Genomic DNA, 16,154 nt, shown 5'->3' on the forward strand with positions numbered 1-16,154 from the left:
TCAAGATTGAGGAAACCCATCAAGAAGAAGTATTTCAAGAAGGAGAATTATCTCAAGTAACAATGACTGCTCCAATTAATGATGAGATCACGCAAAAGATATTCAAGGCAATGGAAGAGCAAAGTGATGTTCTTAAGAAAATGGGAGGGCGTCTTACTAGGCTAGAGGAGGCTGTACTCAAAAAGACCGCATATATGGAGATTCATAATGATGAAGAAGGGGAAGGTTAGGATGAAAGAGATAATGTTGATTATGAAAGGAACAAACAATTTGAGAAGCTTACTGCGGATACCGTGGCCATGAAAGAAAAGATGGAAAAAATACAACTAGCCTTTCGTAAGGCCCAAGGGATGGATGATTGTCTCTAGGACAACTTGATGATGAAGGGTATGCAATACTAGTTGTTGGTAGTACCTAAAAGGTTAAAAAGGGAGCCATGATATTAGCTTGTGGAAAGAAAACTAGTACTCTGCATGACCTCAAGTTCAAGAGATACAATTATAGTTGCTGAAGCAAGTACTGATGCAAGCCTATGGCACTGCAAACTTGGTCACATGATTGAGAAAGGGATGAAGATGCTACTGTCAAAAGTTAAACTACCAAAACTAAAGTTTATTAATTTTGACATGTGTAAAAGCTACATCTTAGGAATGCATAAAAGGGTGAGTTTTTTGAAAACTGGTAGGACATCAAAGGCTAGAAAATTGGAGTTAGTACACACTGGTTTGTGGGGGCATTCTCTAGTTGCATCACTTGGAGTTTTAAGGTATTACATCACTTTCATTGATGACTCAAGCAGAAAATTATGGGTTTATTTTCTAAAAAATAAATTTAATGTATTTGAGACTTTTAAGAAGTGGAAGACCATGGTTGAGACAGAAACATATTTGAAAGTAAAATATTTGAGGTCAGAAAATGGTGGAGAGTACATAGATGGAGGGTTCAATGAGTATTGTATTGCATATGGAATTAGGCAGAGAAGACCATTCCTAGGACACCACAATAGAATGGTGTGGCTGAGCGCATGAAAAAAAAAAACTCTCAATGAGGTTACATGCTGGATTTCCAAAAACTTTTTGGGCTAAAGCTGTTAATACTGCAGCTTACTTGATAAACCGAGGACCATCAGTTCCCATGGAGTTTAGAATTCTTGAAGAAGTTTGAAGTGGTAAAGATGTAAAGTTTTCCCATTTAAAAGTTTTTGGTTGTATTTCTTATGTTCATATTGATTCTGGTGCTCATAGTAAACTTGATGCAAAGTCTAAAATATGTTTTTTATTGGCTATGATGATAAGAAATTTTGCTACCAGTTTTAGGATGAATAAAATCGAAAAATCATTAGAAGTAGAAATGTAATATTTAATGAATAGGTTATGTATAAAGACAGATCAACTGTAGTACCAGATGTTAAAGAGATAGATAAAATGAAATCTGAGTTTGTCAACTTAGATGAATTGACTGAAAATACTGTCCAGAAAAGGGATGAAGAAGATAAAGAGAACGTAAATTCACAAGTAGATTAGAGTACACCTGTAGTGGAAGTCCGTAAATCTTCCAAGATCAGTAGACCTTCACAGCGTTAGTCACCCACTTTAAATTATATCCTGTTGACTGATGGTGGTGAGTCAGAATGTTATGATGAAGCCTTGCAAGATGAAAATTCAAGCAAGAGGGAGTTAGCCATGAAAGATGAGATGGACTCCCTGTAAGGGAATTAGAAATGGGAATTGACTAAATTGCCATAAGGAAAGAAGGCTTTGCACAATAATTGGATATACTGAATAAAGAATGAGCATGATGGTAGCAAGCACTACAAGGCCAGATTAGTTGTCAAAGGTTTCCAACAGAAGAAAGACATTTACTACTCAGAAATATTTTCTCCAGTTGTGAAGATGTCCATAATTAGACAAGTACTAGGAATGGTGGTTGCAGAGAATCTACATCTTGAGCAGTTAGATGTGAAGATGGAATTACTTCATGGTGACTTAGAGGAAGACATTTACATGAGTCAGCCAGAAGGGTTCACTGTTCAGGGATAAAAGAGTCTAGTCTGCAAACTAAGAAAGAGCTTGTATGGCCTAAAACAAGCTCCAAGACAGTGGTACAAGAAATTTGACTGTTTTATGTGTAGAACTGTGTTCTAGAGATGAAGCTAATCATTGTTGCTATTTAAGTTCGTTGACAACTCTTATATCATTTTATTATTATATGTGGATGATATGCTCATTGCAGGGTCTAGCACTGAGGAGATTAATAATCTGAAGAAGTAGTTGTTAAAATAATTTGCAGTGAAGGATTTAGGAGCTACAAAGCAAATCCTTGGTATGAGAATCTCTAGAGACAAGGCTAATTGGACATTGAAGCTTTCATGGACATAGTATGTCAAGAAGGTTCTTAGTAAGTTCAACATGAATGAAACTAAACCAATGAGCACACCATTGGGTAGTCATTTCAGACTAAGAAAAGAACAATTACCAAAGACAAAAGAAGAAAGGGACCATATGTGCAAGGTACCCTATGCCTCAGCTATTGGCAGCCTGTGGTATGCTATAGTGTGTACAAGGCAAGACATTGCACATGCAGTGGGAGTTGCGAGTAGATATATGAGTAGGCCAGGAAAGCAGCATTAGGAGGCAGTCAAGTGGATTCTGAAGTACCTGAGAGGTTCATTAGATACATGTTTTTGCTTCACAGCTGCAAGGTTGGAATTGCAGGGTTATGTAGATGTTGATTTAACAAGTGATATTAATAGTAGAAAGAATACTACTGGGTTTGTATTTACTCTGGGTGGTACAGCTATATTAACTCTGGATGGTACAGCTATATCTTGGTCTTCAAATCTACAGAAGATTATTGCTCTGTCTACTACAAAAACTAAGTATATTGCAATGACTGAAGCTGCAAAGGAGATGATTTAGCTACATTGCTTCTTGGATGAATTGGGTAAGAAGCTGGACGGGCATTCTATATAGTGACAGCTAGAGTACACTTTTTCTTGCTAAAAATTCCACTTTTCATTCAAAGTCGAAGCATATACAAATGAGATGCTACTTTATTCGTTACCTTGTTGAAGAGAAGCTGGTAATACTTAAGAAGATTTGTAGATCTAAGAATTTGACAAACATGTTGACTAAGGGTGTCACTATTGAGAAGCTGCAGCTATGTGTAGCTTCAGTTGGTCTTCTAGATTGAGGATTGGAGGATACGTTGCAGTGATGGGGGATTATCTTTAGAGGAATGCGGTTAATGTTGGTGATTGAACTAGTCTCCAAATGGGAGATTTGTTGGGTTTTGTGAAGTCTAGTTATGTTTTATCCGGATTATGATCTGACTCAAAATAATATTGCTACTGTTTTTAATGAGAGATTTTTTGAGGCTTAGTCCATGGAGTGAATCCTGCGCGCATAATAGAAAAGCTGTTGTGTTGGAGATTAGGGTTTATGTAGTTTTTGAGAAAGAAAACTGTACTGCCGCATCTTATAATTTTCCTTGTGAATAGTTGAAAGCTCGAAAATGTGTTGAAAAAACACAAGAGCTGTTTAGACCCCTAAATTAAAGTTACGGCTCGATTGATTTTACACTAAATTAATACTAAGTGCAAAATAGTGTAAAAGCGAGCAGATAAACAAACAAGCTACTCTAATCCATAATCAAAGCATCACAGTAGTAAAATGGGAAGTAAAAGAGTAGGGAAGAAAGATGCAAACACAAATAACACGCCAATGTGTTATCGAAGAGGAAACCGAAAAACTCGGTGAAAAACCTCTCTGCCACCCTCCAAGCAGAAATCGATCCACTAGACAATCAGTTGGGACACATGGGTTAGGAAGAGACCTTCCAAGATCCTACTCCAACAAGGCTTCTCGAAACCGTGTCTTGTCTAGTTCTCCGAATCCTGCAACAAGCTCCATGTTGCATTTGCCATCCTTGGTTTCTTCCAATGCTTCCCAGCAGCACCAAAACTTCACTTAACACTTTGAAAGGGTGTGGTAAGTGTTTGGGCTATCAACCTCTCAATAGTATGGAAATAGAAAGGTAGGAGTTGAGGAAATTCCACAAGCAAATGTGTAGAGGATTATGGGTATAACAATCTCTAACTCTCAAGGTGTTTGACTAGGGTTTTCTCTCAGAAGCACTCCTCAACATTTGTGGGTAATGTGGGTATATATAGTGTAGGCACAAAATGTGTGTATCAAAATGGACAAGCTGGCAGAATAGAATGTCTCGCAGGTGTCTCGTAGGAAGGCTTACCCGCGAGATACTCACGAGACACAGCTGTCTCCATCCTGGCTTGACTCTTTGCATTCCAGCATGTGCAAGGCACATGAGTCACTTTGCGAGATGCTTAGTCGCGAGCTATCCACGAAAACTCTTCAATCTTTAATTGCTTGAGTCTTCACACTCTCTCTATCTATCACACAACCCTTACAATCAAATCCCACAATAAATATAGGGTACAAAAGATTGAACAAAATTACAATCAAATTTGGCACGAAATAAAAGCCAACAAAACACATAGTTGTAAATAACAACTTTACAATCTCGCCCTTTGGCTATTCCGTGACAAAACCCCTAAAACAAACTCTAGACTTAAACGTGAGTTTAGGAACAGTGGCAAAACTCACTCACACTTAATCTAGAAGCTGTGAAGCACTAACACGTATATACCTATAACTTGAAATACTTGCACACAAACAAAACTTTTCACTAAGCTTATGACAAGTTGAACATAAGGTACGTACATGAGCAAGTAAAGTGCGATCAAGTTTGTAAACACTATAAAACATGTAAGCATATCTTGATCATACAAAAACAGTCATTAAAGAATGACTACAATGAACATTTAGCAAGTAAATGTCATCTGGACATGCAATGCAATTAAGAACAATCCCAAGGATCAATTACATGTCCAACACTCAACCAATGCAAAATACACAAAGTATTTGCATCTAGGATACAAAATCCTACTAGGGTACAAGAGTAAGGTACTTAAGACATATTAGCAATATCTTAAAAGTACAGAAGATGCTATAAAGCAGTAAGTTAAACACAAATACTGAAAATAAATTGAAATTAAAAACAAAGTATTTATGCTTTAAACAAAAGTAGTAAAAACTATAAACAAAAACCAGCAGCTATAAATGCTAAAAATAAACACAAGTAAACTGCCTGTGAACCAATAACCAATGTTTCTAAGCCTAAACCTATGCTCCCCCTAACACTGTCAGGCTTTGCCTCAGCTCCCCCTCAAAATTTTCTCCCCCTTTTTGACCGGAATGGCCAAAAGGCTAGAACTGATCGGACTCTGAATCTGATCCCTACAATATGGGTAAATCATCGATCTGTGAGGATAAAGCAGTGATCTGGCCCTGAACATAGGCAAACTGGTCCGCGGTGTGCTGCACATGGGAGGTAAGCATGGTAAACATCTGATCCACGCTGTCCAGGAGGCGATCGAGTCTGTCTGGTCCTCGTGCTGGTGCAGAGGAGGACGGCTGTGCTGAAGTCTCTGGAGCAGAAGTAAATCTATCAATCTCCTCCTCTGTATCTCTAGTCCCTCTGACCCACAGTGAGACCACTTGGAAGTTTCAGCTTTATCTTTGCAATTAGTTCCATAATCAGTGAGGGAAAAACCATAACTATTTTGGAATTTTGCTTTTCAATGCTTTTCTTCAAAATGTGGAAGATATGCCCATAAATATCTATCTCCTTGTGGGTGAAAAGATCATATAGAAACCTTGTCCTTGGAGCTGACAGTGTAGTGAGGTTGGTGACTGGGTACAAGTTATGGATCATTACATATGCCAATGTCCTCATCTCTGGTAAAAATTGGATTGTATTCATAGATGTCTTCTTCGATGTACCACCAAGTATCTTAATCATCTCTTCAGTAGAGCCCAATCTATCTTCATATTGAACTGAGATTGGCTGAGAGGGAGGAAAAATCTTCAAAAATTCTTGAATACTATCCTTTGTAATCATGAATTCTTTGTGCCTCACCCAGAAAACTATATGGTCTTCTTCCACAGTAGCATTTGAGAAAAATTCTCATATGACCTCTGAGTACACAACCCCAACCGAGTTCAACAGCTTGGTCCAAGTCCTTTCTTTGAACACCTCAGGAATGAAGGTGTCCTCAAGGGTTTCTAGCTAGACCACCCTCTCCATAATAATGGTTGCTCTTTTGTAGCAGTCATTGTATTTCATATCAGCATCAGTAAACTTGAAATTGTCAGAATCAGTGCGAAAGCGTTTTGTGGATTTCTTGGTCGCAGAATGTTTGGTAGGAGACATCTACACAAATGAACACATAACAGACCAGAAACATGTGCAAAAACACAAAACAGAACACAAAACTTGACTAGATTCAAGTTAGTCCCAAAACAAAGGAAAAATAGCCTAAACAGAGCATAACCAACTTAAAACAACATGCTAAAATAGTTAAAACATGTAAACATAGACACAATGCATGAAATTAAGTAGCTGTGCATGTGTGTGCATATATATGCATGTGCTGATGCATGAGGATGCAACATGAGATGCATGAGGTGTGCTCAGAGGGCCTTAGTGTGTGCTTAGTGTGTGCAACATGGGCAAAGTGTGTGCAACACATAATTGGTCACCAGAACAAGTTAAACAAGGTCAAACAAGTATAAACCCAAAAATAAGAATTCACTTGAATCCAATTTAGCACAAAAATGTCACTAGGACATTCTGTCAAACACTTGACATGCAACAACGCACAACAAATATGAATAATGCATGAACATGGTGAAAATATGCCTCAATACATGATAAAATGTCTCATGGGGCCAACACAGATGCACAAACAACAAATGGGACATAGCCCAATCAAAGATTTTGGAAAAAATTTCAAAAAATAAAGAACCCTAACCCATTTTCGAAAAATCCCCAAATTTTGAAACCCTAACTTAAATTTCTGCATAATCTTAGAAAAACATGAGGAAAATGTTTTAGAAAACATACCTTGAAGTTGGAAATGTAGAAAATAAGCTTAAGAATGATGGGATTTGAGTAAAATGTGATTTTGGGTTGAGAAGGGTTCGAGAGAGGCTTATGCGAGGGAAATGGGAATGATTTGAAAAACTGTCACATCTACATTATAAAACTAAAAACACGCGTTTTTCGTGGGTTAGGCAGTAGTGAGACAGTCGTGAGACAGTTACGAGAATGGCCATTGAAGCTCAAAAGCTTTTGCGAGAAGCTTTAAGTCGCGAGACAGTCGCGATAGCTTCTGTCTGAATTTGAAGAAATTCTAGTTTTTGCCTAAAACTCATTTCGTGAGAAGTGTTTAGTCACGAAATACTCGCGAGACAGTAGTAAGAGTCTCTGTGTGAGATGACCAAAAATTTATTTCCCTTAAGCACTTTTCGCAGGAAGCTCTAAGTTGCGAGCTTCTCACAAAACAACCTCTGAACTAGTTTTTGAAGAAAAACACAAAAATGCATTTTGAAAAAAAACTAAAGACACAAAAGTATAAAATCACTTTCAAAAACATATAAAGCACTCAAAAATCTTTTTGGATTTGATCAGCAAACGCTTAAGCATACACATCGCATTTGAACATGTACAATCACACAAATGAGGTAAGCATTAATTAAATCAAAGTCTTGTGTGTTGTGGGTGAGTATCAAGTGTAAAATAGTCCTTAGACCAGAGTGAAACTTCAATGATCAATTCAATCAAGTCATACACAACTGGTACTAAATCAAGTGATCTATCTCAATTATAGAAATAAACATATATGACCTCCCACAAATTGATTACAAATCTTAGAAGCTTTTCTTTTGGCTTCTGCATAAATCATAACATTTGATCCTTTTTGGATAATACATCTCTTTTAGAGATTAGTGCTTGAAATTTTTGATATTTCAACATTTAGAATTAGCCTTTGGCTTTTTGAGTACCATACATTTCAAAACAAAAGTCGCTTTCCCTTTTTTCTAGTCAAATACTAGTATGTGCGATAGGCTTTTGCAGCTCAATATCTCTTTTCATTTGGAGATTTACATTTGGTGAGCTCTTTTGCAAAAACATAAAAATAAAGTGGGAAAAGATATAGGCACAAGTCTATGCAAGTATCAAGACCATCAAGACTATTGACCAATCATTCATGACAAGCTTGAAAATCTATTTACAACAATCACACATAGTTTTCAAGATTTCTTCCACACAGATAAATGTGCATACATAACAAGCTAAGCTCGTAAATGCACTACGTCATTAGTACGAAGATACTGGGCCAAACTCACATGTGATATACACAACACAAGCGATCAAACATTTTGAAGATTTTTCAATTTTTATGGGTTTTTGAATTTTTGAACACACTCAAAAACAGAAAATAATCAACAAAAACAATAACAAAGCAAAAGCTTGTAAAAGAAACATGTTAAAAACCAGAAGCAAATGATACAAAGTAAATTATGCATGTAATGATGCATGAACAAATGTCCCTAAACATTAGAAGTATTAATGCATGGACATGTTGAAATGCTTATGCATGAGTACCCTTTTTCATCCACACGGCACGTGCGTTTGGGGTGATATCTCTATAGGATTGGGTACGAGAGTTGAGACTTTCAAATCGTCTAGTAAAGCTCTCCAAGCAAGTGGTGAATGCACCGATCATCTTCATCACGTCCATCACACCGGAATCACCATTTCGACCTCTTGATTACTCAACAGCCCAATTCCTTTTGTCATTTCTTGGGTCTTTTGACCTTTGATCACTTGCATTCTTCAATGCCCTTAGCTTATGACAATTAGGTCTGGTGTGTCCTTGAAGTCCACAATAATGATAGAAATGTTGAATTCTCGGACATCTTTGTGACTTTGGAGGTGATTTCCCTTGAACCTTAGGCTTGACCACTGATTGGTTACGAGGCTTATTCAACACCCGTTGGTTAGCCACAATCTTATTCTTCTCCGGCTTTACTTTCTCAACCTTTGTGGTAGCTACAATTGGCTCATTGGCTTTCATAAACTTCACTTCCTTTGTTACATTGACAGCTGAACTACTTTCTCCAGTATATCCCACTCCGGTTTTGTCGGAGAAATGTTTTTGATGAGAGAGGACTTCATCAAGCTTTTTGGAGGAGACTTGCTCTACTTTTGCATTGGCTTGAACCACCTCAAGCTCAAGGAATTTTATCTTTGAGTAGGCTTTAGTCAGCTCTCCATTCAGCGTCTCTATTTCACATTTGGCCTCCTTATATCGCACTAGGAGACTTCTATAGTCCTCCTTTGCCTTCTTCATCTTTTTAACAGCTGCCTTGGCCACCCTTGTATATTCTCATGACTTCTCAAGTAGGGAATTGTAGTTTTCTTGAAGACCAGTTGAATCTTCGTCTTCTTTAGTATCCGATTCTTCTACAATTCCCATGGATTCCTCATCACTATGCTCCCCAAGGTCTTGCACTAGCAAACTCAAATCCTCTAAGGACTCAATAATGAGCAATAGTCATAAAGGTGAAGTAATTCCCTTCTCCATCATAGCTCTCTTCCGAATTAGAATTGGATGAATCTGAGTCACTAAGAGTTGTGGCATATGCCCTGCCCTTCCCTCTTAGATAGTTGGGACACTCCTTCTTGAGATGTCTATGGCCATTGCATTCATAACACACAATGCCTTGAGGAGATTGGGTATCTTTCCCTTCTTTCTTCTTAAACTTTTTCCTATCACCTTTGGAGGATGAAAACTTCCCTCTGCTAAATAGTTTCCCACTGTTCTTCATCTTCAAAAATTTTTGAAAGTTCTTGGCAAGAAATGCTACCTCCTTCTCCACTCCATCTTCTTCGGAGGAATCATCCATTCTTTCGGTGATGGTTTTAAGAGCAAGAGATTTGCTCGACTTATGAGAAGGCAGTCCCAGCTGCTCGGAAGCTCTCCAGTAAGGACCTCAAAAGTTTTCTTACCACCTTAACATCTTCAATCTTCTCACCAAGATTGAGCTTAGCAATTACAATTTCATTGAGCTTCCCATAGAAGGAATCAAAGGACTCATCATCTCCCATCTTAAGCTCTTCAAATTTGGTGGTAAGCATCTGAAGCTTTGTATCCTTCACTTTCTTTGTTCCTTCATAGGTGGTCTCCAATATCTCCCAAGCTTCCTTGGCTATGGTTATGTGAAAGATCCTATGAAACTCATCTGGAGAAACACCACAAAATATTGCACTCAAAGCTTTATTGTTAGAGTTAGTTGCCGCAAGAGTTGCTTTATCCCAAGTGGATTTAGCGGCCTCCGGCCTAGTCCATCCTACTTCTACTGCATCCCAAACAGTATCATCAATAAAACACAAGAATGTCCTCATTTGGACTTTCCAAAAGGCATAATTACTACCATCAAAATATGGTGGAACATTTAAAGATTGAGACCAGTCCATCTTAAACGAGGTTAAGGATCACACTCGAGTATTTAAACCACAGCGAGTGTACCCTCTCTGATACTAATTGAAAGCTCGAAACTGTGTTGAAAAAACACAAGAGTTATTTAGACCCCCCAAATTAAAGTTACGACTCAATTAATTTTACACTAACTTAATACTAAGTGCGGAATAGTGTAAAAGCGAGCGAATAAACAAACAATCTACTCTAATCCATAATCAAAGCATCACAGCAGTAAAATAGAAAGTAAAAGAGTAGGAAAGAAAGATGCAAATACACGATAACATGCCGATGTGTTATCGAAAAGGAAACCGAAGAACTCGGCGAAAAACCTCTCTGCCGCCCTTCAAACAAAAATCGATCCACTAGACAATCAGTTGGGATACATGGGTTAGTAAGAGACCCTTCAAGCCTAATCTACCCGATATACCTAAGCCTTCCAAGCTCTTGCTCCAACAAGGCTTCTCGGAACTATGTCTTGTCTAGTTCTCCGGATCCCGCAATAAGCTCCATGTTGCATCTGTCATCCTTGGCTTCTTCCAGTACTTCCAACAGCACTAAAACTTCGCTTGACACTCTAAAAGGGTGTGGTAAGTGTTTGGGCTATCACTCTCTCAATGGTATGGAAATGGAGAGGTAGGAGTTAAGGAAAATCCTCAAGCAAATGTGTAGAGGATTGTAGGTATAAGAATCTCTAACTCTCAAGGTGTTTGGCTAGGGTTTTCTTTTAGAAGCACTCCTCAACATTTGTGGGTAATGTAGGTATATATAGTGTAGGCACGAAAAATGTGTATTAGAATGGACAAGCTGGCAGAACAGAATGTCTCGCGGGTGTCTCGCGGGAAGGCCTTACCCTCGAGATACTCGCGAAACACAGCTGTCTTCATCCTGGCTTGACTCTTCGCATTCTAGCATGTGCAAGGCACATGAGTCACTTCGCAGGATGCTTAGTCGCGAACTACCCGCGAAAACTCTTCAATCTTTAATTACTTGAGTCTTCACACTCTCTCTCTCTATCACACAACCCTTATAATCAAATCTCACAATAAATAGAGGGTACAAAAGATTGAACAAAATTACAATCAAATTTGGCACGAAATAAAAAGCCAACAAAACACATAGTTGTAAATAACAACTTTACAATAGTGAAATTTTTGCAACTCAGTGGACGTAGCCAAATTGCTGTACCACGTAAATATTGTTTTCCGTGATTATTTTCTTTGGCACATATTTTTCTCTATTTTTACATCTCACAGATCTAGAAATTTCATATTTATTCCCTTCAAAACTGCTCTCTGCCGGTTATTATTTTATCGAGTTTCTTGGTCCATTGTCCTTTTCATTTATAGGATGCTGACGAAGTTTTGAAATCTTAACTGTTACTTCTCATGAAGTTAACATTGCTTTTAATGCACTCTGAATAAGTTGGTGGTATCCCAAGAGTCTCACTGTTGTAAACTTTGTATCACCTAAATATATTCTCATGGAATTTTATGTGAATTGTGAAAAAGATCAGCACTTAGATTACACATTCTCTCATTTATGCACTTCATTAAAAATTCCAGTTTACTCTAAATTTGTTCTCCATAAAGATCTTTTGTTGGCTTCTATCGTTATGATATTTGTTTCAATATAATTTAGTTCTCTTGTAAGAATAGTATGAATGCACTCTGTTTAATAATTGGTTAATTGACCGAGTAAAAGTAGAAAATATATGAGTTTATCATAAAAATGTTGAGAATATGTTTCCAAACTTGGCCTAATCACTAGTTTAAATGAGATAGTACAGGCTGAGTTTAAACAATCCCAATCTGCGAACAGACACAATGGATGGTAGAAATTGTAATACATACAAATTTCGAATGTATACGTAATTCAGTTGAGGCTCATTGCTTCTGCTGCAACACAAGGGTAATACCACTAGAACTGACACAAAAGTGAATGGGTTGTTGTATTTTAGGGGTGGCACGCACAATGTTGTTAGTTGAAAGGGATAAAATATCTTGGGATGTCTTATGTGACTGAACGGATCGAGTATGGTCCGCTTATGCCCGAATAAACAGATCCATCATTTGCACGGGCCTCCATTGGACGGACCTGATGTGAATGGGCCGGATATGGACGGAGTGAAGGATGTTGGGCTAGTTGTCCATGGGCCTGTTGAGCCCCCAAGGGGGGATATTCTGACCCACTCTCATAAGGGCCCAAATAGAGTCCTTGCGCCAGTAGGACTCCGGAAATCTTATATATTTGGTAAAGATCTTCCGCATAAGGAGGAGACTTATTCATCACGTTTAGGGTTCTACAAGGAGAGTCCTATAAGGAAAAGACTTCCGCGCCAAGAGAGGGATGTCAACCTCAAGCCACTATAGAAGCCCCAATACCCTCACAAGCCAAGGTATGCATAATGAACCCCTCTCTAGCATTCTAGAGTTGTGAGAATACTTTCTGACTTAACCTTCGGAGGGTGTTTAGCCGGCACCACACCGGTGTCCTTCGATAGGTTTTCTCTTTTGTTTCGTGCAGGTTAGCATACGAAGCGAAAGGAGTATCGTGCGACTCATTGGTGAATTTTCTTGATTCATCAGTTGGCGTCGTCTGTGGGAACCTCGAGTAATTAAGCCATACTATCGATTCCCGGACTAAAAGGTTGCATGGTACTCACTCGCTCAATGGCAACTACCAATGACGTGCAAGGAGAAGAACCACCCGAGACTGCCCTCGAGAGACAAGTTCGGACCCTTAGTACCACCGTGGAGCGTCTCACCAAACAGAACCTCGACTTGGAGGAACAGCTGTGCCAGAAGAATGTAGCACTAAATAACCGGCCAGAAGATTAGGAAGGGACTAGCGCTCCAAACAGGAATCAGGAGAGACCTGAGGGCAGCCACGCCCCAAGCAGGCCGGATAGGCAGCACGTGAACATGCCATCCCTCACGGATGCGACTCCACCACATATTGCCGCCGAGATGCAGGCAATGAGGGAACAAATGGAGGTCATGATGAACGCCCTCAAAGGGCGAGTCTCCAGTGACCTTGACGATCTGGTCAATCGTACCGACTCACCCTTCACTGCGGCCGTGAACTCCTTCCCCCTGCCCCATAAGTTTCGCATGCCGAATATAGATAGCTATGACGGGGTGAAGGATCCTCTGGATCACCTAGAAACTTTCAAAACCCTGATGCATCTACAGGGGGTACCAAACGAAATCATGTGCAAAGCCTTCCCAACTACACTGAAGGGTTCTGCAAGGATTTGGTTCAATCGGCTGACACTGAACTCCATCAGCACTTTCAAAGAACTAAGCGCCCAGTTCACCTCACACTTCATAGGGGGACACAGGTACAAGAAGTCCACAGCGTGTTTGATGAGCATCAGGCAAAGAGAAGACGAGACGCTAAGATCTTACATAACCCGCTTCAATAAGGAAGCACTCTCAATTGATGAGGCCGACGACAAGATACTGGTGGCAGCTTTTACGAACGGATTGCGGAAGGGCAAGTTTTTGTTCTCACTATACAAAAACGACCCTAAAACCATGTCAGAGGTACTCTACAGGGCCACCAAGTACATGAACGCGGAAGACGCGCTGCTTGCACGGGAAGAAAGGCCCAAGAAGAGAGAACGCCAGGTGGACATGCGCTAGGACCAGGGGCAGAAAAGACCAAGGACAGGAGACAGAAGGGACGAAAGACCCCCTAAGCCCCTGAACGGGAGGCTCACAAGTTTCACCCCCCTGAACGCCCCGATTGACCAAGTCTTGATGCAAATCAAAGACAAGGAGACACTGACATTCCCGGGAAAACTAAAGAGCGACCCAAGCAAATGGTCGCGAGACAAATATTGTCGTTTCCACCGAGACCATGGCCACGACACGACCGAATGCTACGACCTAAAACAGCAGATTGAAGCCCTCATTAGACAAGGGAAGTTGCAGAAGTTCGTCAACAAAGAGAAAATGGACCATAATCGCCAAGAGCCGGCCCCCCGACGGGATAACGAGCGTCCGAGACCCCCCATCGGAGACATAAGGATGATAGTGGGGGGAACCGCATCTACCGGATCTTCCAAAAAGGCTCGAAAGACTTACCTCAGATCGGTCCTGAACGTCCACATGGCGGGCTCGAGGTCCAATACCACACGGATGGAGAGCCCTATTATAGGATTCACCGAAGAAGACGCAAGGAGACTTCATCATCCGCATGACGATGCGCTGGTCGTCAGTATACGTGTGGGGGACTACAACGTCCACCGAGTGCTAATCGACAACGGCAGCTCAGCAGACATTCTATACTATCCAGCAGTCCAGCAAATGGGGATAGACAGAGCACGATTGATGCCGGCGAGCGCTCTCCTTGTCGGCTTCGGAGGGACCAGGGTATTCCCAATAGGTTCCATCACACTCCCGGTAACGGTCGGTGATTACTCGCAAGAACTCACTAGGAATGTAATGTTCCTTGTAGTAGACTGCTCCTCCGCTTACAACGGTATTCTTGGACGACCCACACTTAACTCATGGAAAGCAGCAACATCCACGTACCACCTAATGATCAAATTCCCAACGGACTATGGGATTGGAGAATTGCGGGGGAATCAGGCGATCGCCCGAGAGTGCTACATTGCCATGCTAGAAATGGAAGATCACCATCAGGCAATGTGCATAGAAGAACAGCGGACGGTCACAGAACCAGCTAAAGAGATTGAGGAAGTAATACTCAACGAGTCCAAACCGGAGCGTACAACCAGAATTGGAACATTGGCCTGCCAAACTGTGCGCCAGGCCCTCATAACATTCCTCAGGAGAAACCAGGACATCTTTGCGTGGAACCATGAAGACATGCCCGGGATCGACCCCTCTGTCATAGTCCACAAGCTGAAGGTGAACCCTTCAACCCCCCCGGTCCGGCAGAAAAAGCGAGTTTTCGCTCCCGAACGGGACAGAGCAATAGCGCAAGAGGTCGAAAAGTTACTAGAGGCGGGTTTTATAAGGGAAGTATATTACCCAGAGTGGTTGGCGAACATGGTCATGGTCAAGAAAGCTAGTGGAAAGTGGCAGATGTGTGTCGACTTCACGGACCTTAACAAAGCATGCCCAAAGGATAGTTACCCCCTCCCGCGGATAGATGCACTGGTCGACTCCACGGCCAGACACCAGCTTTTAAGTTTTATGGATGCCTTTTCGGGCTATAACCAGATCAAGATGGAGGAACACGATCAAGAGAAAACGTCCTTGGTCACCAGCCAAGGCCTCTTTTGCTATAAAGTGATACCGTTCGGACTCAAGAACGCCGGGGCAACATACCAAAGATTAATGGACAAGATGTTTGCACACCAGATTGGAAGAAACGTACAGGTCTACGTTGACGACATGCTGGTCAAGAGCCGTTTCGAAAAAGATCATCTAAGCGACCTCTAGGAGACATTCGATACCCTACGGTCATACAACATGAAGCTGAATCCGGACAAGTGTGCATTCGGGGTGACGGCAGGAAAATTCTTGGGTTTTATGGTGTCCCAAAGAGGAATAGAGATCAATCCAGAGAAAATACGGGCCATCATGGAGCTTGAACCGCCAAGGACAACAAAGGAGGTACAGAGCTTGAACGGCAGAGTTGCCGCCTTGAACAGGTTCGTCTCAAAAGCAACAGACAGGTGCTTACCGTCCTTCCGCGTCCTGAAGAAATCATTCGAGTGGACGGAGGAGTGCCAGAAGGCATTTGAGGATCTAAAGAAATACCTTTCCTC

General features: G+C 40.7%; 2 protein-coding genes across 2 annotated transcripts; both read left to right on the forward strand.

The window, feature by feature from the left end:
- The first annotated feature begins 13,332 nt into the window (after nucleotides 1-13,332).
- On the forward strand, nucleotides 13,333-14,055 carry LOC136066399 (uncharacterized). The gene has a single exon (XM_065770680.1). It carries the CDS (start codon nucleotides 13,333-13,335, stop codon nucleotides 14,053-14,055), a length of 723 nt encoding a protein of 240 aa, XP_065626752.1.
- A 468-nt stretch (nucleotides 14,056-14,523) lies between these two features.
- On the forward strand, nucleotides 14,524-15,825 carry LOC136066400 (uncharacterized). Its single transcript, XM_065770681.1, has one exon. The coding sequence runs from the start codon at nucleotides 14,524-14,526 to the stop codon at nucleotides 15,823-15,825; it is 1,302 nt and encodes a 433-aa protein (XP_065626753.1).
- Nucleotides 15,826-16,154: the final 329 nt, after the last annotated feature.

The sequence above is a fragment of the Quercus suber genome, unplaced genomic scaffold, assembly GCF_002906115.3.
Source record: "Quercus suber isolate HL8 unplaced genomic scaffold, Cork oak 2.0 scaffold_34, whole genome shotgun sequence".
In the NCBI taxonomy this organism is placed as follows: Eukaryota; Viridiplantae; Streptophyta; class Magnoliopsida; order Fagales; family Fagaceae; genus Quercus; species Quercus suber.